The sequence below is a fragment of the Ascaphus truei genome, chromosome 2 (assembly GCF_040206685.1).
Source record: "Ascaphus truei isolate aAscTru1 chromosome 2, aAscTru1.hap1, whole genome shotgun sequence".
NCBI classification, from domain to species: domain Eukaryota; kingdom Metazoa; phylum Chordata; class Amphibia; order Anura; family Ascaphidae; genus Ascaphus; species Ascaphus truei.
In genome coordinates, this window is record NC_134484.1 from 255464250 (window position 1) to 255486936 (window position 22687).

Genomic DNA, 22687 nt, shown 5'->3' on the forward strand with positions numbered 1-22687 from the left:
AAGCAGGAGTTCGGCAACAGGTAGTCAGGAGTTCCCCGCTTCAGCACAGGAGACAGGAACAGACTGCTGCGTGAGACTAGCAGCCGGTCTCAGGAAACAGGGAGCTGAAGTCAACAAGGAGAGTACTCCGCTTCAGCACAGGAGACAGGAACAGAACTCTGCGTGAACTAGGGAATAGAACTAGAGAGATTAGAACACAACAGAGCCAAGCCATAGGGCTTGTGGCAGAACACTTGTGAAAACCAGGAAGGGTTATGCTCGGCAGAGAAGGATTGTGGGGATGCAGTACTTAAAGGCCAGCGGGCCAATCCCCGGAGGAGGGTGTGAAGGCACTGCTCCAATGAGTGAGTACAAGGCTAGGTTGCAGTGATAGCTTGCACAGCTGCAGTAGATACCAGAGGGAGTGTTCCAGGACTGCACAGGTCTGTGAGGCAAGGTAAGCAGTAAACTGAGGTGTGGATTCCTTACATTACCCCCCCCCCCTTCACGTGAGACCTCTGGGCGAACATGACCACTCATAGAGTTGGGGGACCTGGAATTATTCCCGAACTGTCTAGGATTGGGGGTAGAGTCGTGGTCCAGAGACTCATGGTCACTCCTTTGTGTACCCCCACCCCCCCGGTGAGAACTGCAGCCAGACAGGCCCATCCATGGGTCTCGTGGACATTGAGTTGTTCCTAAAGTTTTTTAGGCGGAAAGGGGATCCGTAAACGAGCAGTTCCTTGGTGAGTATTGTTCTAGGATACGAGAGTGGTGGTAGAGACATCATTGGTACATGGCTCGCCCCGCAAAATGGCTTGGGAATCCAAGGCTGTGAAGAACCAGAGGGTTCCGGAGCAGAATCGGCAGAAGAACCCCCACTGGGAGCCCAGTCTTTAGTAATGGGACCAGAATTTAGGATAAGCGGCCTTGATAGTTGATCGAATATACCAGGGCGACCTTCGGGACAGACAAAGTCTTGGCTGACCTCTGCATGTAAGAATTTGAGAGGGACTTCTCCTCCAGAGGTCTCCCAGGTAGTGGTCAGCGAGGGTATAGGGTGGGTGGGAGCATTTCCCGGTATTGTTATGGAAGGTGACAAGGCAAGCAGTAAACCAGACATAGAGACCGAAATCTTGGGATACGTACAGAGTATTTCCAACTCAGAGGAAATAACAGGGGCAACAGAAGGTTCCGAGGGCGAAAACCATGGTTTCACAGAGGCAGAGAAGCAATCAACAGTGGAGCTCCCAAATACTGGGGGGCCCTCAGTGGGAGATAGTATTGTCTGGGGATTAGGAATAGGCTTTGGGGCTTTAATATCAGGAACTTGAGAATAAGGCAGAGCAATGGTAGCGGCGGGAGGGAAGCTAACATCAGAAGCTGAAGTCTGTACTTCAGTGACAGGGACCTGAGAGACAACAAGCGGCAAGTAGGAACCATGGAACCTCTTAATGGCAGACACCTTAGGAGCACAAGGAGTCTTATCCAAAACTGCACGGGCCATAACAACAGGGGTACTTGACATGACAAAAACATGAATAGGTGTGTTTACTAGTGCAAAAATTCTGATAACAGGACTCCTAGCCAGTGGTGAGGGTGTCTGGGTTTGACTAGTGAGAAAATCAGATGTATTGATAAGTGACTTAGAATCAAATCACTGAGGTTCTAGGTTTGCTGGACATGTGTGAAAAAATACCCTTTAAGACAGGAGCTTTAATTTTTACCCCGAGTAACACAACGGTTGCTGGGGCATATTTAGATGCAGTGCTGAGGGACTGAGGTTTAGCAAGGGCAGGAAAACTAAATAGCTCAAATTTAAACACCAGTATTAAAAATATAGACAGGGTGGTCTCAGACTGTATTAAGGGTGTAACAACAGATATGCTGATCCCTGGAGGGTTTGCATAGGCAGAGAAATCAGGGGAACCAAAAGCAGGAGGAGATTCTGAATCTGAAGGAAGGTTTTTACCTCTCAGAGTATTGGGATGGACAAGGCAAATTTCAGAAAGAGGGGAAACAGTGTGCCGGCTTCTAGCTAGCACATATGAAAAAGCGTCACTTTTGAGTGAAGGCAGTGTGTCAGCAAACATTCCTGGGAACACAACATGAACCCCAGGAGGGACATAATGAACACTGTACGCTTTTAACTCTAAGCTTTGAGAAGAGGAGAACACAGACAGTACAAGGGGGGTAATCACAACTGTACTGGTCTCTGAAGTGGGTATTTGGTAAGGAGTGTCTGGGAAACCAGAAATGACTGCAGATTCCACGAGGTGGGGACTATGCGCTGAAGCAGGGATCACCGCTCTCGGGGTGACAGACTGGTTCAGCGAGATACCCGGGAGTGGGAACTCTGCGACCAAGCTTCGGGAAAAACCTGGTACCAAAATACCTTTAACTGGAATCAGAACTTTAGCCGAAGTTTCAGGGGGCACAGCAGCTGAAACTTGAGCTGAAGCAGGGGCTTTAAAGCAAAGACTAACTAAGGACTCCGCAACATTAGGGTAGTCATTCAATGCAACCTCTGCTGTCGGAGTTGGGGAATCATTCTCTGAGGTTAGAAAGGAGGCATTAACTTGGAGGCAGCAAGAATTTACAGGGGTTAATGCAGATAGTACCTGAGAGTAAAAAATAGGGAGCTTTTCCTCTGTAATGGGAGGCACAAGGGATTTCACTTCTGGAGCTAGGACTGGAGACATCAGGGTAAACGTTTATCAAGCAGGTGTTCGGCAACAGGTAGTCAGGAGTTCCCCGCTTCAGCACAGGAGAAAGGAACAGACCGCTGTGTGACACTAGCAGCCGGTCTCAGGAAACAAGGAGCTGAAGTCAACAAGGAGAGTACTCCGCTTCAGCACAGGAGACAGGAACTGACCGCTGCGTGAGACTAGCAGCCGGTCTCAGGAAACAGGGAGCTGAAGTCAACAAGGAGAGTACTCCGCTTCAGCACAGGAGACAGGAACAGAACTCTGCGTGAACTAGGGAATAGAACTAGAGAGGTTAGAACACATCAGAGCTAAGCCATAGGGCTTGTGGCAGAACACTTGTGAAAACCAGGAAGGGTTATGCTCGGCAGAGAAGGATTGTGGGGATGCAGTACTTAAAGGCCAGCGGGCCAATCCCCGGAGGAGGGTGTGAAGGCACTGCTCCAATGAGTGAGTACAAGGCTAGGTTGCAGTGATAGCTTGCACAGCTGCAGTAGATACCAGAGGGAGTGTCCCAGGACTGCACAGGTCTGTGAGGCAAGGTAAGCAGTAAACTGAGGTGTGGATTCCTTACATTACCCCCCCCCCTTCACGTGAGACCTCTGGGCGAACATGACCACTCATAGAGTTGGGGGACCTGGAATTATTCCCGAACTGTCTAGGATTGGGGGTAGAGTTGTGGTCCAGAGACTCATGGTCACTCCTTTGTGTACCCCCACCCCCCGGTGAGAACTGCAGCCAGACAGGCCCATCCATGGGTCTCGTGGACATTGAGTTGTTCCTAAAGTTTTTTAGGCGGAAAGGGGATCCGTAAACGAGCAGTTCCTTGGTGAGTATTGTTCTAGGATACGAGAGTGGTGGTAGAGACATCATTGGTACGTGGCTCGCCCCGCAAAATGGCTTGGGAATCCAAGGCTGTGAAGAACCAGAGGGTTCCGGAGTAGAATCGGCAGAAGAACCCCCACTGGGAGCCCAGTCTTTAGTAATGGGACCAGAATTTAGGATAAGCGGCCTTGATAGTTGATCGAATATACCAGAGCGACCTTCGGGACAGACAAAGTCTTGGCTGACCTCTGCATGTAAGAATTTGAGAGGGACTTCTCCTCCAGAGGTCTCCCAGGTAGTGGTCAGCGAGGGTATAGGGTGGGTGGGAGCATTTCCCGGTATTGTTATGGAAGGTGACAAGGCAAGCAGTAAACCAGACATAGAGACCGAAATCTTGGGATACGTACAGAGTATTTCCAACTCAGATGAAATAACAGGGGCAACAGAAGGTTCCGAGGGCGAAAACCATGGTTTCACAGAGGCAGAGAAGCAATCAACAGTGGAGCTCCCAAATACTGGGGGGCCCTCAGTGGGAGATAGTATTGTCTGGGGATTAGGAATAGGCTTTGGGGCTTTAATATCAGGAACTTGAGAATAAGGCAGAGCAAGGGTAGCGGCGGGAGGGAAGCTAACATCAGAAGCTGAAGTCTGTACTTCAGTGACAAGGACCTGAGAGATAACAAGCGGCAAGTAGGAACCATGGAACCTCTTAATGGCAGACACCTTAGGAGCACAAGGAGTCTTATCCAAAACTGCACGGGCCATAACAACAGGGGTACTTGACATGACAAAAACATGAATAGGTGTGTTTACTAGTGCAAAAATTCTGATAACAGGACTCCTAGCCAGTGGTGAGGGTGTCTGGGTTTGACTAGTGAGAAAATCAGATGTATTGATAAGTGACTTAGAATCAAATCACTGAGGTTCTAGGTTTGCTGGACATGTGTGAAAAAATACCCTTTAAGACAGGAGCTTTAATTTTTACCCCGAGTAACACAACGGTTGCTGGGGCATATTTAGATGCAGTGCTGAGGGACTGAGGTTTAGCAAGGGCAGGAAAACTAAATAGCTCAGATTTAAACACCAGGACTTGTAATATATGCAGGGTGGTCTCAGACTGTACTAAGGGGGTAACAACAGATATGCTGATTCCTGGAGGGTTTGCATAGGCAGAGAAATCAGGGGAACCAAAAGCAGGAGGAGATTCTGAATCTGAAGGAAGGTTTTTACCTCTCAGAGTATTGGGATGGACAAGGCAAATTTCAGAAAGAGGGGAAACAGTGTGCCGGCTTCTAGCTAGCACATATGAAAAAGCGTCACTTTTGAGTGAAGGCAGTGTGTCAGCAAACATTCCTGGGAACACAACATGAACCCCAGGAGGGACATAATGAACACTGTACGCTTTTAACTCTAAGCTTTGAGAAGAGGAGAACACAGACAGTACAAGGGGGGTAATCACAACTGTACTGGTCTCTGAAGTGGGTATTTGGTAAGGAGTGTCTGGGAAACCAGAAATGACTGCAGAGTCCACGAGGTGGGGACTATGCGCTGAAGCAGGGATCACCGCTCTCGGGGTGACAGACTGGTTCAGCGAGATACCCGGGAGTGGGAACTCTGCGACCAAGCTTCGGGAAAAACCTGGTACCAAAATACCTTTAACTGGAATCAGAACTTTAGCCGAAGTTTCAGGGGGCACAGCAGCTGAAACTTGAGCTGAAGCAGGGGCTTTAAAGCAAAGACTAACTAAGGACTCCGCAACATTAGGGTAGTCATTCAATGCAACCTCTGCTTTCGGACTTGGGGAATCATTCTCTGAGGTTAGAAAGGAGGCATTAACTTGGAGGCAGCAAGAATTTACAGGGGTTAATGCAGATAGTACCTGAGAGTAAAAAATAGGGAGCTTTTCCTCTGTAATGGGAGACACAAGGGATTTCTCTTCTGGAGCTAGGGACGTGACCTTGGCTGGCGAAGAACAGGGAGTTACCAAAGGAGGCTCATAGGGGTGACCTGCAGGGGTTAATACAGGAATGACCTTGGGAACAGCACTTAGGAATTCAAACTTAGTATGTGGAGGTAGAAGGGATTCCTTCTCTGACGGGAAGGGCGCACAGGACTGCCTAGCAGGGGTTAAAGCAGGAAAAACCTCAAGGGCTGGAATGGGAGATTCAGAGTTAGAAATAGAGGGAAAAAGGGATTCGTTCTCGGATACTAGAGCCTTAGTGTTGGCTAGAGAAATATACGTATACTCCAGGGGAACCTCACAGGACTGATCGTCAGGGGTTAAAGTAGACATATCATTGGTGTCAGAGTAACCGGGCGTACAATCAGGGCTAGGGACCGTGGCAGATTCTACATTAGGGGCCAGTGATAGTGGGACAGTTTGGTCATTTCCTGGAGAGGGAGATACGTCCCCAGGTTTAGCGACAGGACTGGCAGCAGAGGGGGACTGCTAAGCGGCAGCGTAGCTGGCGAGGAGAGGGTCCTGTTCCTTTATGCAAATGTCCAAAGTCAGGGAAAGTGCACAGAGTGTGCTTTGTGCGTGAGCCAACATGAAGAGAGGGTCCTGTTGTACTAGGTAAATGTCCAATGATAAGGCCAGGGCATAGAGTGCATCTTGGGCGTCGGCCAGTCCCATAGGGTTCACATTATCCCAGGTTAGAGGGGAACCAGGGGAGCAAATACAACTGGCCAGTAACACTTTTAATTCCTGGAGGCAAAAAGCCTTCATAATAAGATCATTACGGCATCGGGGGTTAAACCTGCTAACATAAACGGATCTTCCAGCCGAGGTAGTATTTCGCATAGATACTGGGACTGGTCTGCAGGCCGGGACAGGATTTCAGACAGAAACTTGCCAACCCTCACCACAGGGCGGTCCAAGTTTGTGGGGCCGAGCATACTGTCACGGTTGTGCTCGCCACAAACCTGGGTCGGACCGCGTGGCTGAGGTGGGGTTGTAAAAGTACCGACCTTAGACCGCGCAGGTTGATCCGGATTGCGCAGTTCGTAGTCGTACGTAGCAGGGTCAGGACTGGAGAAGGCAGCATCGTCAGTGGACAAGCCAGGGTCAGGACTGGAGACATCAGGGTAAACGTTGTTCAAGCAGGTGTTCGGCAACAGGTAGTCAGGAGTTCCCCGCTTCAGCACAGGAGAAAGGAACAGACCGCTGCGTGACACTAGCAGCCGGTCTCAGGAAACAAGGAGCTGAAGTCAACAAGGAGAGTACTCCGCTTCAGCACAGGAGACAGGAACTGACCGCTGCGTGAGACTAGCAGCCGGTCTCAGGAAACAGGGAGCTGAAGTCAACAAGGAGAGTACTCCGCTTCAGCACAGGAGACAGGAACAGAACTCTGCGTGAACTAGGGAATAGAACTAGAGAGGTTAGAACACATCAGAGCTAAGCCATAGGGCTTGTGGCAGAACACTTGTGAAAACCAGGAAGGGTTATGCTCGGCAGAGAAGGATTGTGGGGGGGGATGCAGTACTTAAAGGCCAGCGGCCCAATCCCCGGAGGAGGGTGTGAAGGCATTGCTCCAATGAGTGAGTACAAGGCTAGGTTGCAGTGATAGTTTGCACAGCTGCAGTAGATACCAGAGGGAGTGTTCCAGGTCTGCACAGGTCTGTGAGGCAAGGTAAGCAGTAAACTGAGGTGTGGATTCCTTACACTCACAAACACATGATGTTAGCACTTAGTTTTATATAAGCACTTTTACTGTTTTAACTTGGTGCTAAAGGGCACATGCAGAGTAATGTGCCAACAAAATGGCGTTCATGGCGCACGGTAAAGGGAGAGAGATATAAAACAATGAAAAATCACTGAAGTGATACAATATACCAGCACAACACAGCAACTGGAGAAAAAAGTCATTTAATCATCCATAATGCAGACAAAAAGACCAAAGTTTCGGTCCCCAAGGGGGACTTTCTCCATGGTAACATTATCACTTAGAACCACACATTTTATACTAAAAAAAACAGTGCGAAAATAAAGACAAGATGAGGAGTCAGTATATATAGATACTGCACCAAAATTCAAAGACTTTTGAATGTCTCTGTATACTGTACAGTATGTATTAAATAAAAAAGTTCTTTGGATTTGGATGAAGTATCTTTATACATTATTTGGATTTGCCAATTTTTTGTATGGTGCACTTAATCCCATTTTTGTTTTTATATATACATAGATAGACAGCCACACACATGCACAAATAAATGAGTACACAAACTGGGCACGATTGTTACATAAGAACAAGTCATTTTGGGCTTAACTATAGCACAAATGACTTCAAAGCGTGTGTTGAAAGGATATAATAAAAGCCAAGAAGACACTAAAGAATGCTCCTTTAGCAGATAGATTATGGGAATATTGCTTAACCCTCACTGAAAGATGTCAGATGAATAATGTGTTATCCTATTTAATGCATTGGTTTCCTTTTGAATTATCTTTCAAATTGTTCTTTCCAAAGCTTTCTAGCCCATGACCCATAACGGCCTTTATAGAAAGCATCAAACAATAGCAAGCGCAGAGCTTGGCAAAGGGCACAAATTAACACGGTGAAAAAGATGTGGTGGTATATGCAGGAGGATATTGTACACACGATTTGTCAATATTTGCAAATCCTGTAAGCAGCAGTCACTGAGATACTTGTTTGATCAATTTATGCCAAGCAGAGGAAAAGGCAAGAGAATGGCAAAAAATGAGAGAATGTGTGCTGACTTGCACTTGTAGCAAACAGCATTTGATGCAGCCCCTGGAGATTCCCTGCAGAGGAGATAAAACCAATTTCACAAAAAGTATATATTTTTTTGATTATTGAAATAACGCAGATTCTCGGGTTGCCTTTGTCACCTCTTTCCATGTGAGTCGGCGCTGGTAACAGGTGTTACAAGCAAATACTGTAGGATACAGGAATATCACTTTTGCTGTTTTATTAGCAGCAAACATACATTGGCATCAGGCCTCTTGGGAAACAACAACAACAAAAAAATCATACATTAAAAGCCTAGCTCCCTCTTGAACCAAGACTGCAATCTTAATGCTGGTCTGGTTTACCAGCCTAGAACTAATTTCCCCACCAGGGCCAACTAAGCCAGGTCCTGGAAACCTCATCAACAGTCCTTCGCAGGCTACTGCTGCAGTGTTTGCACAGAGGTTGCTTCTGAAATCACAGGGATTCTTCCAAACAGGGCTTCTCCTCCTGACACTGGGATCTGCAGGAAAGACCTTGTCCCTAGATCAAGTTCAGGGAAACTCTGTCCCTCTCGCTTTTTATAGCAGCATTTAATGCTGCTCTCTTTTTTTTTTTTTTTTTAAATCTTTGCCAGAGCTTCTCAATGATCCCCCAACATCCAGGGAACCTCTAACACCCATACTAGCACTGATCAGAATATGTGCCCACAGGAACACAAAATGGAGTCAGGACATGACGTGGAGGCCAATAGAAAGGCTACGATGTCACCTTCTATTGCTGACCCCGCTGCCATATTTCTAATTACAAATATATGGTGGGTCATGGGGTCCATGTGTGTTGGGTGGGACAGGGGTTGAGCTCCTGGGGACCCCTCAGTTCAGGTAAAATGAAACATTTCCAAGGGGTGGGAATTGGAAGGAATCAGCACCACGCCCATACATATACTAATACCCAGCCAAAATACACAGTGAATGGAGTGCCCCTGTGGGAGTAGTCAAAATGAATACAAGTAGCCACAAATCTAAAAGACTAGGCAACGAAACTCCCACAAACTAATAGGGCACTCAAGTGATTAAATGCACGGATTAAAAACAATTAAAAAGAGAACATGAACATCTGCATTTAGTTGTTTGTAAAAAATAAATGTATTTTTTTTATATTTTGAGCATACACTTTAGTGCCCTATTCATTTGTGGGAGTTTCTTTGCTAGTCTTTTAGGTTTCTTGCTACTTATATACTTATATTCAAGATGAAAAATCTATATATATCCACTTGGAGGGTTGTGCTGCACAGAACCCTGCCCTGGATTCTAAAATCATAGTTTGGATTTCCTTTTTTTTTTTAGCCCCTGTTGGGTGTGCTTCCAGATTGACTTTGCCACTCCATACTGCATACATTTTTGGTGGGGGTTTTTTTTTGTGTGTGTGTAGAAGTTATACACTAGACATCACCAATACACATAATCTATAGAGATGAACTGGGATTTTTTTTTTTAATACATATTTTTATATATGATATATATATATATATATGAGATATATATATATATATATATATATATATATATATATATATATATATATATATATACATATATACACACACACACATTTTTTTAAAAATAGAAGTTGAGTAACACACAGTTAATGCAATCATTTTAATTCGGGTGAATTTAATTCAGGTGAAGGGGTTAACCCCTCCTGCAACCTTCCTGGTAGGCCTAACCACCAACCCTGGGCAACTACACCCTTCATCCACCCCCTCTACTCCCAATAAACCAGGTACTCTGGTTTAACCCCTTCATTGCCTCAGCTCCGGGGACCCCCTGCTATTAAAATTAAAGCTGCCCGATTGCCTGTATGAGCTGTGCAGGGAGATGCAGCTCTCTCTGTGCAGCTCTAAGAGACTGTTGGAGCTAAATAGAACGTTAAGCAAACACAAATTAGCGCAATTTGGCATTTTTTTTTACCAACGCTAAAAAAATTGCGATTTTTCCTGGTGAATACCGTTTTTACACAAATTTCAGAACGTTCATTAGGAACATGCCAACCCGATCGATAATGCCATGAACTTTCAATCGAAGTTTAGTGAATGGGCCTCATAGTGTATTGAGAGCGATAGAGTGTAGATATGAAAAATAGTGAGGGTAACACTGTGAGACACAGTGAAAGAATTATCGATCTTGCATCTCTCCACTATAAAGAAGCATTGAAGTTGTGAGAAATTTGAAATGCTATACAGATACCTTAACCCATATCATTATGATTTATTGTATTTGTAGCCCTGCTTTCCCCACCCCAAAGTGAAATCTGAGGGTGGCTGTAAATAGCTACTGGTGCTGCCCTTTACCTGTTGGTTCACAGGAGCCTAAGCCTCCGTCGCTGGGAGCCTGGGGTGAATTACTCTTACCACTTACTATATGGTGCTGCGCCTCCACCTGTGATAGATCCCAGCAGAGTGGGAGCAGCCCCTTACAGGACACTCTTACAATGAACACATACATATTTGTAAAAAATAGAAAGGACTTTACTGGTAGCATAACTATGTGTAACACCTCACATAACACTCTATATGGATCACTAATAATACAACTATCCTCCAGACCTCGCAGGGCCGTATCCCCACCTTGTTCCCAATACTGTGTAACTCACACAGAGTCCACAAGAGTCCCACAATACCCCAAGGGTGTGACTGGTGTTAAAGTTGGTGCACTTGATGACTGTACCTGCCTGGGGCTCCTGCACCCGGGTACAGCAGAACAACTGAAGTAGACCCATCTGTGTCCAGCGCCAAAGTCTCCACGGTGGCGTCCTCCTTCCAACAGAATGATCTCACCACACAGATAGTCCCTTTATCTGTAGTGAGAAAGGTCTGGTCGCAGACCTCACTTGCCAGGCCACGTCGCACTCAGCTGTGTCCCTGACTATAATGGCCTGCTAAGGGGATCCGTTCCCTATCTAGGGCATGTCCCTGTAGCAGCCACAAACTATACCATGACTTGTGGCCTATCTGGGGCCTAGGGGGTCTCTGGCCTAGTGCAGGGGCCACTTGCTCCCTGCACCTACACAACCTCCCCTGTCTATCTCCCAGCTCCTACTGAAACTCTATCTCTCCTCCCAGGGAATCTTGCAGACCTATTGGCTCCCTAGCGTCAGGTGGTACTCCCTCCCTATGCAGCCTGGTAGTTGTAGTTCCTTCTGCAGCAAATTTGCATTGAAGCCGCGTGCACTAATATCACTGCGCATGCGCGACTGTCATGGCTGCCGCGAGTCTCTGCGCATGCGCGAGCTGACTGAGGGCCTCCGCAACTCCTGCCCCTGTCTGCGCATGCACGAATTAAAAGAAGATGGCGGCGCCCTGCTACGGGAGTCGCCGGCGAGCCCATCGCCCTGCCTGCAAAACCTCCACTGCAATGAGGGTAAGAAAGGAAAGCGGAAGAGCGGGGGACCAGAGGGGACCTGGCTACATATTGATGTATGATCAGCTCATGTGCTTAGTAGAATTTGCAGGTATAATTATTCTCTGTCCTAAAAAGTATAGGAAAATAAAGTCCAAGTTCATATAAAGAACCTCATTATCACACAGCAAAGACAAGGGATACTAGACAATTTATTTTTTATTTATTTGGCGAAACCATCACCCTTTTATTAGAATTCACTAACCTCTATTATAGGATAAAGCTGGTAAATTCTGGGCATTATTGAAATCCCTGCTCTCTGATTAGTTAAAATGTCGGGCATTATCCAATCAGTAATGGCACAGAATTTTTGGCACCCTGAAAAGTTTTTCAGCCAATCAGCTTTCAGTTTTCATTCATAAAGAGTGATATTTGATCTTAGACAGGGGAGGTGATTGGACAGGAAGCAGCAGCAAGGCACTGACTCCTCCCCCACCCTGCCTGCGGAGAGCTCCGCACAGGAGAGTGAGGGGAAAGTTTTTTGTGTCTGTTGTGTGTTTTGTGGGTGTAAAAAGGGCAAGCAGAGTGTTTTATTGGTGTGTGTGTGTGTGTCTTCTGTTGGTGTGTATTTTGTGGGTGTAGAGGGGGCAGCAGAGTCTTGTGGGTGTGTGTCTGCTGTGTGTGTTTTGGTTGTGTAGAGGAGGAGCTGCAGTGTGTGTCTTCAGTGTGTGTTTTGTGGGGGACAGGAGGGGCGAAGAGTGTTTTGTTGGTGTGTGTCTGCAGTGTGTGGGTTTACAGGGGGCTGCAGTGGGTGTAAAGGGGGGGGGGGCTGGTGTGTGTTTTGTGGATGTAGAGGTGGCAGAGTCTGTTTTGTTGATTTGTGTGTATCTCTGCAGTGAGTGTTTTGTAGGTGCAGAGGGGGGGCTGCAGTGTGTGTTTTGTGGGTGGAGGAGGGATGCAAAGTGTTTTGTGTGTGTGTGTGTGTCTGCAGTGTGTGTTTTGTGGATGTAGAGCTGCAGAGTCTGTTGACTTGTGTGTGTCTTCAGTGTGTGTTTTGGGGGTGGAGGAGGGGTGCAGAGTGTTTTGTCTGTGTGTCTGCAGTGTGTGGGTTTACATGGGGGCTGCAGGTGTGTGTTTTATGGATGTAGAGGGGCAGCAGTTTGTTTTGTTGGTGTGGGTGTAGAGGAGACTGCAGTGTGTGTGTATAAAGGGCTGCAGTGTGTGTGTGTCAGTGGGTGTAGATCAGGCCTGTACAACACGCAGCCGCCTGCACTCACTGTGCACCCCGTGGCGGCTTACCCCATCCTCATCTCTCTCGAGTCCGCTCTCCTGCTCCCCCCATGAGCCCACTCTCCTGCTCCCCCCGCGAGCCTGCTTTCCCCCTCCCCTGCGAGTCCACTCTCCCCCTCCCCTGCGAGTCCACTCTCCCCCTCCCCCGCGAGCCCACTCTCCCCCTCCCCCGCGAGCCTGCTCTCCCCCTCCCCCGCTCTCAGCACTGCAGGGGAGGGTGATTTGAGGTGCAGGGGAGGGTGATTTGAGGTGCAGGGGAGGGTAATTTGAGGTGCAGGGGAGGGTGATTTGAGGTGCAGGGGAGGGTGATTTGAGGTGCACGGGAGAGCAATGTGAGGTGCACGGGAGAGATGTGTGATGCAGGGGGGGAAAGTGATGTGAGGTGCAGGGGAGAGATGTGTGATGCAGGGGGGAAAGTGATGTGAGGTGCAGGGGGGGAAAGTGATGTGAGGTGCAGAGGGGGAGAGTGATGTGAGGTGCAGGGGGTGATGTGAGGTGCAGAGGGGTAGAGTGATGTGAGGTGCAGGGGGGTGATGTGAGGTGCAGGGGAGTGATGTGAGGTGCAGGTGGGTGATGTGAGGTGCAGGGGGGTGATGTGAGGTGCAGGGGGGTCATTTGAGGTGCGGGGGGAGCGTGATGTGAGGTGCAGGGGGGAGAGAGATGTGAGGTGCAGGGGGGGTGGTATGTGTGTGGTGTGTAGGGTAGTATTGTGTGTTTGATGTGGAGAGGGAGTATTATTTGTGTGGGTGAGGGGGAGAGATGGGGGTATGAAAGATAGATGGGGAGTCTCGCAAATGTTGATATTGAGGGGTGCTGGGGGAGATATGATGAGGATGATGATGATGATGATGATGATGAGTGCTGGGGGAGATATGATGAGGATGATGATGATGATGATGATGATGAGTGCTGGGGGAGATATGATGATGATGATGAGTGCTGGGGGAGATATGATGATGATGATGAGTGCTGGGGGAGATATGATGATGATGATGATGAGTGCTGGGGGAGATATGATGATGATGATGATGAGTGCTGGGGGAGATATGATGATGATGATGATGAGTGCTGGGGGAGATATGATGATGATGATGATGAGTGCTGGGGGAGATATGATGATGATGAGTGCTGGGGGAGATATGATGATGATGATGATGATGAGTGCTGGGGGAGATATGATGATGATGATGATGATGATGAGTGCTGGGGGAGAAATGATGATGATGATGATGAGTGCTGGGGGAGATATGATGATGATGATGATGATGATGAGTGCTGGGGGAGATATGATGATGATGATGATGAGTGCTGGGGGAGATATGATGATGATGATGATGAGTGCTGGGGGAGATATGATGATGATGATGAGTGCTGGGGGAGATATGATGATGATGATGATGATGAGTGCTGGGGGAGATATGATGATGATGATGATGATGATGATGATGATGATGATGATGATGATGATGATGATGAGTTCTGGGGGAGATATGATGATGATGATGATGAGTGCTGGGGGAGATATGATGATGATGATGATGATGAGTGCTGGGGGAGATATGATGATGATGATGATGAGTGCTGGGGGAGATATGATGATGATGATGATGATGAGTGCTGGGGGAGATATGATGATGATGATGATGAGTGCTGGGGGAGATATGATGATGATGATGATGAGTGCTGGGGGAGATATGATGATGATGATGATGATGAGTGCTGGGGGAGATATGATGAGGATGATGATGATGATGATGATGATGAGTGCTGGGGGAGATATGATGAGGATGATGATGATGATGATGATGATGATGATGATGATGATGATGATGATGATGAGTGCTGGGGGAGATATGATGATGATGATGATGATGATGAGTGCTGGGGGAGATATGATGATGATGATGATGAGTGCTGGGGGAGATATGATGAGGATGATGATGATGATGATGATGAGTGCTGGGGGAGATATGATGAGGATGATGATGATGATGATGATGATGATGATGATGATGATGATGATGATGATGGGGGAGATATGATGAGTGCTGGGGGAGATATGATGAGGATGATGATGATGATGATGATGATGATGAGTGCTGGGGGAGATATGATGAGGATGATGATGATGATGATGAGTGCTGGGGGAGATATGATGAGGATGATGATGATGATGATGAGTGCTGGGGGAGATATGATGAGGATGATGATGATGATGATGAGTGCTGGGGGAGATATGATGAGGATGATGATGATGATGAGTGCTGGGGGAGATATGATGAGGATGATGATGATGATGATGATGAGTGCTGGGGGAGATATGATGAGGATGATGATGATGATGATGATGATGATGAGTGCTGGGGGAGATATGATGAGGATGATGATGATGATGATGATGATGATGATGATGAGTGCTGGGGGAGATATGATGAGGATGATGATGATGATGATGATGAGTGCTGGGGGAGATATGATGAGGATGAGGATGATGATGATGAGTGCTGGGGGAGATATGATGAGGATGATGATGATGATGATGAGTGCTGGGGGAGATATGATGAGGATGATGATGATGATGATGATGAGTGCTGGGGGAGATATGATAAGGATGATGATGATGATGATGATGAGTGCTGGGGGAGATATGATGAGGAGGATGATGATGATGATGATGATGAGTGCTGGGGGAGATATGATGAGGATGATGATGATGATGATGATGAGTGCTGGGGGAGATATGATGAGGATGATGATGAGTGCTGGGGGAGATATGATGAGGATGATGATGATGATGATGATGATGATGATGATGATGATGATGATGAGTGCTGGGGGAGATATGATGAGGATGATGATGATGATGATGAGTGCTGGGGGAGATATGATGAGGATGATGATGATGATGATGATGATGAGTGCTGGGGGAGATATGATGAGGATGATGATGATGATGATGAGTGCTGGGGGAGATATGATGAGGATGATGATGATGATGATGAGTGCTGGGGGAGATATGATGAGGATGATGATGATGATGATGATGAGTGCTGGGGGAGATATGATGAGGATGATGATGATGAGTGCTGGGGGAGATATGATGAGGATGATGATGATGATGATGATGAGTGCTGGGGGAGATATGATGAGGATGATGATGATGATGATGATGAGTGCTGGGGGAGATATGATGAGGATGATGATGATGATGATGAGTGCTGGGGGAGATATGATGAGGATGATGATGATGATGATGATGAGTGCTGGGGGAGATATGATGAGGATGATGATGATGATGATGATGATGAGTGCAGGGGGAGATATGATGAGGATGATGATGATGATGATGATGAGTGCTGGGGGAGATATGATGAGGATGATGATGATGATGATGATGATGATGAGTGCTGGGGGAGATATGATGAGGATGATGATGATGATGATGATGATGAGTGCTGGGGGAGATATGATGAGGATGATGATGATGATGATGATGAGTGCTAGGGGAGATATGATGAGGATGATGATGATGATGATGATGATGAGTGCTGGGGGAGATATGATGAGGATGATGATGATGATGATGATGAGTGCTGGGGGAGATATGATGAGGATGATGATGATGATGATGATGAGTGCTGGGGGAGATATGATGAGGATGATGATGCTGATGATGATGAGTGCTGGGGGAGATATGATGAGGATGATGATGATGATGATGATGATGAGTGCTGGGGGAGATATGATGAGGATGATGATGATGATGATGATGATGATGAGTGCTGGGGGAGATATGATGAGGATGATGATGATGATGATGAGTGCTGGGGGAGATATGATGAGGATGATGATGATGATGATGATGATGAGTGCTGGGGGAGATATGATGAGGATGATGATGATGATGATGAGTGCTGGGGGAGATATGATGAGGATGATGATGATGATGATGAGTGCTGGGGGAGATATGATGAGGATGATGATGATGATGATGATGAGTGCTGGGGGAGATATGATGAGGATGATGATGATGAGTGCTGGGGGAGATATGATGAGGATGATGATGATGATGATGATGATGATGATGATGATGATGAGTGCTGGGGGAGATATGATGAGGATGATGATGATGATGATGATGAGTGCTGGGGGAGATATGATGAGGATGATGATGATGATGATGAGTGCTGGGGGAGATATGATGAGGATGATGATGATGATGATGATGATGAGTGCTGGGGGAGATATGATGAGGATGATGATGATGATGATGATGATGAGTGCTGGGGGAGATATGATGAGGATGATGATGATGATGATGATGAGTGCTGGGGGAGATATGATGAGGATGATGATGATGATGATGATGATGAGTGCTGGGGGAGATATGATGAGGATGATGATGATGATGATGATGTTGAGTGCTGGGGGAGATATGATGAGGATGATGATGATGATGATGATGAGTGCTAGGGGAGATATGATGAGGATGATGATGATGATGATGATGATGAGTGCTGGGGGAGATATGATGAGGATGATGATGATGATGATGATGAGTGCTGGGGGAGATATGATGAGGATGATGATGATGATGATGATGAGTGCTGGGGGAGATATGATGAGGATGATGATGATGATGATGATGATGAGTGCTGGGGGAGATATGATGAGGATGATGATGATGATGATGATGATGATGATGAGTGCTGGGGGAGATATGATGAGGATGATGATGATGATGATGATGATGAGTGCTGGGGGAGATATGATGAGGATGATGATGATGATGATGATGAGTGCTGGGGGAGATATGATGAGGATGATGATGATGATGATGATGAGTGCTGGGGGAGAAATGATGAGGATGATGATGATGATGATGATGAGTGCTGGGGGAGATATGATGAGGATGATGATGAGGATGAGTGCTGGGGGAGATATGATGAGGATGATGATGATGATGATGATGAGTGCTGGGGGAGATATGATGAGGATGATGATGATGATGATGATGAGTGCTGGGGGAGAATGATGAGGATGATGATGATGATGATGATGAGTGCTGGGGGAGAATGATGAGGATGATGATGATGATGATGAGTGCTGGGGGAGAATGATGAGGATGATGATGATGATGATGATGATGATGATGATGATGATGATGATGATGAGTGCTGGGGGAGAATGATGAGGATGAGGATGAGGATGAGGATGAGGATGAGGATGATGATGATGATTTTACCCATGCGGCCCAAATCTTTTTTCATTGGAGCAGTTCGGCCTTTCTCACTTTACAAGTTGTGCAGGCCTGGTGTAGATGGTGGAGGAGGGCTTCAGAGTGTGTTTTGGTGTGTGTGTGTCTGCAGTGTGTTTCTGTGTTTTGTGTGTTTGTGTAGAGGGGGCTGCTGTGTGTGTTTTGTGGGTGTAGTATAGGGAGGACTGCAGAGTGTGTTTGTGTATATAGAAGGGGGGGTGAGTGTGAGTGCGAGTGCGAGTGCGAGTGCGTGTACAATTTCCTTTTAATAAACTTGCAGTACTGTAAAAGCAAAAGAATGTAGACAATCATGCTGAGAAATATCAATATGACTACAAAAATGTATATTTTTTATGGAAAATTTAAAAAAATTAAAAATAAGTCTACATTTTGCCTATAATTGTAATAATCCCCTCAGGCATTATTCACCAGTAATGTCCTGTTCTTTGGGGATTATTACTTAAATACGGGTTTATCGCATTGCGATTCATCTGTACTTGCCATGGAGGGGTTGCTAAATAGCACTGGATAGCCGTGCGATAACAGTATTGGAGGTTAGTAAATTTCCCCCTTTGATCACTGCAAGTGTAGTTAGTGTGACCAGATTTTCAAAATGAAATACCGGGACACATTAAAAAATTATTTATTAAACAAATTACCTCACATGACGCACCCCGTTGCCATGACAATGAGACACTGACGTCAGGCGGTGACATGTTGCCATGACAATGTGGCATCACGTGATGCCTCTGCACCATAATGCGTCCCGTTGTCATGACCCACACACACACAGAGCCACTGACCCCCCCACACACACACACACAGCCACTGAACCACACAGCCACTGACCCACACACACACAGCCACGCACACACACACACACACTCACAGAGCCACACACACTCACAGAGCCACACACACTCACAGAGCCACACACTCACAGAGCCACTCACAGAGCCACACACACAGAGCCACACACACACACAGAGCCACACACACAGAGCCACACACACAGAGCCACACACACAGAGCCACACACACAGAGCCACTGACCCACACACACACACACACACACACAGCCACTGACCCACAGAGCCACACACACTCACAGAGCCACACACACTCACAGAGCCACACACACTCACAGAGCCACACACACTCACAGAGCCACACACTCACAGAGACACACACACACACAGACACACACACACACAGACACACACACACACACAGAGACACACACTCACAGAGCCACACACACTCACAGAGCCAAACACACTCACAGAGCCACACACACTCACAGAGCCACACACACTCAGAGACACACACACTCACAGAGACACACACACTCACAGAGACACACACACTCACAGAGACACACACACAGAGCCACACACACACACACAGAGCCACACACACAGAGCCAAACACACACACACACACAGAGCCACACACACACACAGCCACACACACACACACACACAGCCACAGACACCTCTCTACCTGCTGGTTGGAGGACAGAGCACACTGAGAAGGAAGCAGCTCAGTGTGCTCTGTCCTCCAACCAGACCACTGTGGCCCGGCATCCTGCAAAGCCCCGCCCCCGGCATCCTTCTACCAATCTCTTGCGGCCTGACCGGCATTCTCCAAAAGTCCAACCCCCGGCATTCTGCAAATGCTCACCTGCTACCGCATCTTCTCCTCACCACCCGTGCGTTGCCCCCACCGCATCGCATGCCACTGCATCCTGCTACAAGATCCGGGACAGGAATGAAAAAAACGGGACTGTCCCGGCAAAACCGGGACGTATGGTCACCCTAAGTGTAGTATACTACAAAAATATCATCTACCATTTTGTATGTTGTAAATATGCTATTGACAGAGTAACCTGCTGTAGGGTATTTAATCTATAAAGATTGAGCCCTTCTTTGTTTCTGTACTTAGTATAATTAGTGGAAGTGGCTATAAGAAAGTATACAGGTAGTTGTGTTTCCAACCTAGCAAGGAGAGTGTTGTGTAAAATCTTGTGTACCTTAGTTACTTTTCTATTGCTACAGTATGTGAGTTGAAAGTAGGAAGTACAGTAAATCCTGAGTTGAGATTAAAGCTAAGGAACCAGAGTGTGGCAACCAAGGGGTTCATAAGTAACTTAAGTAATGATCAAACATGCTTATTGCTTGTCAATTATTAGTCTAAAGCATTGGTGGGCAATAGGCCGAGGGGCTTTACCTACAACCCCAACTGCTGGCCTCCCCAGAAGCTCACTCTCCACTGTGCAAAGGAAATGGAGATGCTCCTGGTGTGAATCGCAGCTTGTCCCCGCTCCCTCAGCTGTCTAAAGACTATTCTAAGTGTAAGGAGAGGGACAGTATTCACAAGTGTGCTGACATTAAAAGGCTGACTAGAGGCGGCGGGGAGAAGCTCCTACCCATCGCTGCAACTTCCATTCTGCCTGTGCACTTTATCCCTCGGAAAAGGGATAAAGTACAGTATACTTTAATGCAAACACACATAGCTCTGTCATAACGGCAAGTGCACGCGTCATAAAATTATATAAAGGGATACTCCACCAGAATCCGAAGAACAGGAAAGGCGACACAGCATAGTAGGTAAGTGAAAAAATATTATTTAGTGCATATCAAAAAAGTTCCAACGTTTCTGTTTGATATGTACTAAATACATTTTTAGACACACACACAATGTGCTGCCCTTTTGAGGTCTTAAGCGTGGCCCATGAGGCATATCATGTTGCCAACCACTGGTCTGAAGTCTACAATAATAAAAGTTTTCTCCACCAGAGACTGAAAGCACGTAGCTTCTGTACTCTATCCATACCTTCAAGATCCTTTAAAGCTACCCTAATTACCAAAGCTCGAAATCATTACACCGGGAGAAGTAAGAATATGTAAATATGCCATGTAACATTTAGGCAATCATAGGTTATGCTAATAGTATAGACATGGCTGGCTAAAGTTCAGATTGTATATTTTACATGTTGATTCAATGTTTGTAATAATAAAACAGAATGATTCTTAGAATGGATTCTCTTCTTCTTTCAGGGCTCCATTCAACAATTAACCCTGAAACCAAACCCACGAGCTGCAGAAGACCAGTGTGAGGACGACGACCCATATGTAAGTGCTTAGGCAGTTACAGGCTCACACATTGTAGTTCTTGGTATGTTCGTGACAATTTCCATTCCTTAGATGTATAGACTGGAAAAATGTTTTATCAGGGATAGAATTAAATGTCATGCATGAAATGCAAAAAGATAATCAAAACCTAGATATTATTTATCTTTTCAGTCACTTGCTGTATTGTCCTCTAACTTGAATAGACTAATGATTGCAGTATGCTTCTGAAGGCAAAGAAAGGGGGTGATACATTGTTTTCTTAAGGGTTTGGCACAGTCTGACCATAAAAGGTGTTAGATTAAGATCATCTAAACCTCTGAAGCATGTGGTTATAACCATTCTCTCACCCCCCTCTATTTATCTTCCCCTTTCTCCCCACTCCTCCCCCCTCACTTTTGCCCTCTCTCTCCCTCCCCATGTATACCCCCACACTTACTGCCCCCCTTCCTCTCTCCCCTCTTTCTCATTCTTCCATCTCTCTCTCCCCTCTCACTCCTCCCTCTCTATCTCCTCTCTCACTCATTCTGCCCTTCTGTAACTCACTCTCCCACTCCTCTCTCACTCAATCTCTACTCTCACTCACTCAATCTCCCCTCCTCTCTCAGTCACTAATTCCCCCCCTCTCTCACTAAATCCCCTCTTCTTTCATTTAGTCAATCCACCTCACTCACTCAGTTCCCGCTCTCTCACCCCTCCTCTCACTGTCAAATACCCCCCTCTCTCTGACTCACTCACCCAATCTCTCCTCCTCACTCAATCCCCCCATATATTTCTACCCCCTCTAAGAATTTTACCTTTGGGAAGGGGTAGTGGCCTTCGACTTCCGCGTGGCCCGAACTTTTGTCTGTGTTTGTTTGTCTGTATTTGTGTGTTTGTGTGTGTGTATTTGTTTGTATGTGTGTGTGGGTCTGTTTGCCTGTTTGTTTTTTGTCTGTGTGTTTGTGTTTGTCTGTTTATCTGTGTTTGTTTGTGTTTGTCTATGTTTGTTTGTGTTTGTTTGTTTGTGTGTGTGTTTATCTGTGTTTGTCTGTCTGTGTGTGTGTGTTTGTCTGTGTGTCTTTGTGTATCCTGTGTGTGTTTGTTCTGTCGTGTGCCTGTTTTGCTGCGTCTGTCTTTATTTGTGTGTGTGTATGTGTGTGTAGGTGGCGGTCTGTCATGTGTGTGTGTGTTTGTAGCTATTTGCACTATTGTAGGGGTGCCACGACAACTGAGCATTATGAATAGGAGGGTTTACAGAGAAAAAAAGGCTGAGAAACACTGACCTACACAATACAAATACTTAAGTTTACTACCTTCAATTGTTGATACGCTTCCGTTTAATAATACCTTCAGAACAGGGCAATACTGGCCATTAATTCCCTGGCTGGAAGAGTTCAAGGTGAAGCATAGGGACTTTAACCCAGCTATG

At 46.5% G+C, this 22687-nt stretch overlaps 1 protein-coding gene across 4 annotated transcripts in view; it reads left to right on the forward strand.

The window, feature by feature from the left end:
- Window positions 1-22687, forward strand: part of COL15A1 (collagen type XV alpha 1 chain) — a 378174-nt gene that overhangs the window by 171322 nt on the left and 184165 nt on the right. For all 4 annotated transcript variants that reach the window (XM_075586146.1, XM_075586144.1, XM_075586145.1 and 1 more), the window contains one exon: window positions 21205-21279. In XM_075586146.1, the coding sequence (XP_075442261.1) occupies window positions 21205-21279 (75 nt within the window). The remainder of the gene's footprint in view (window positions 1-21204; window positions 21280-22687) is intronic.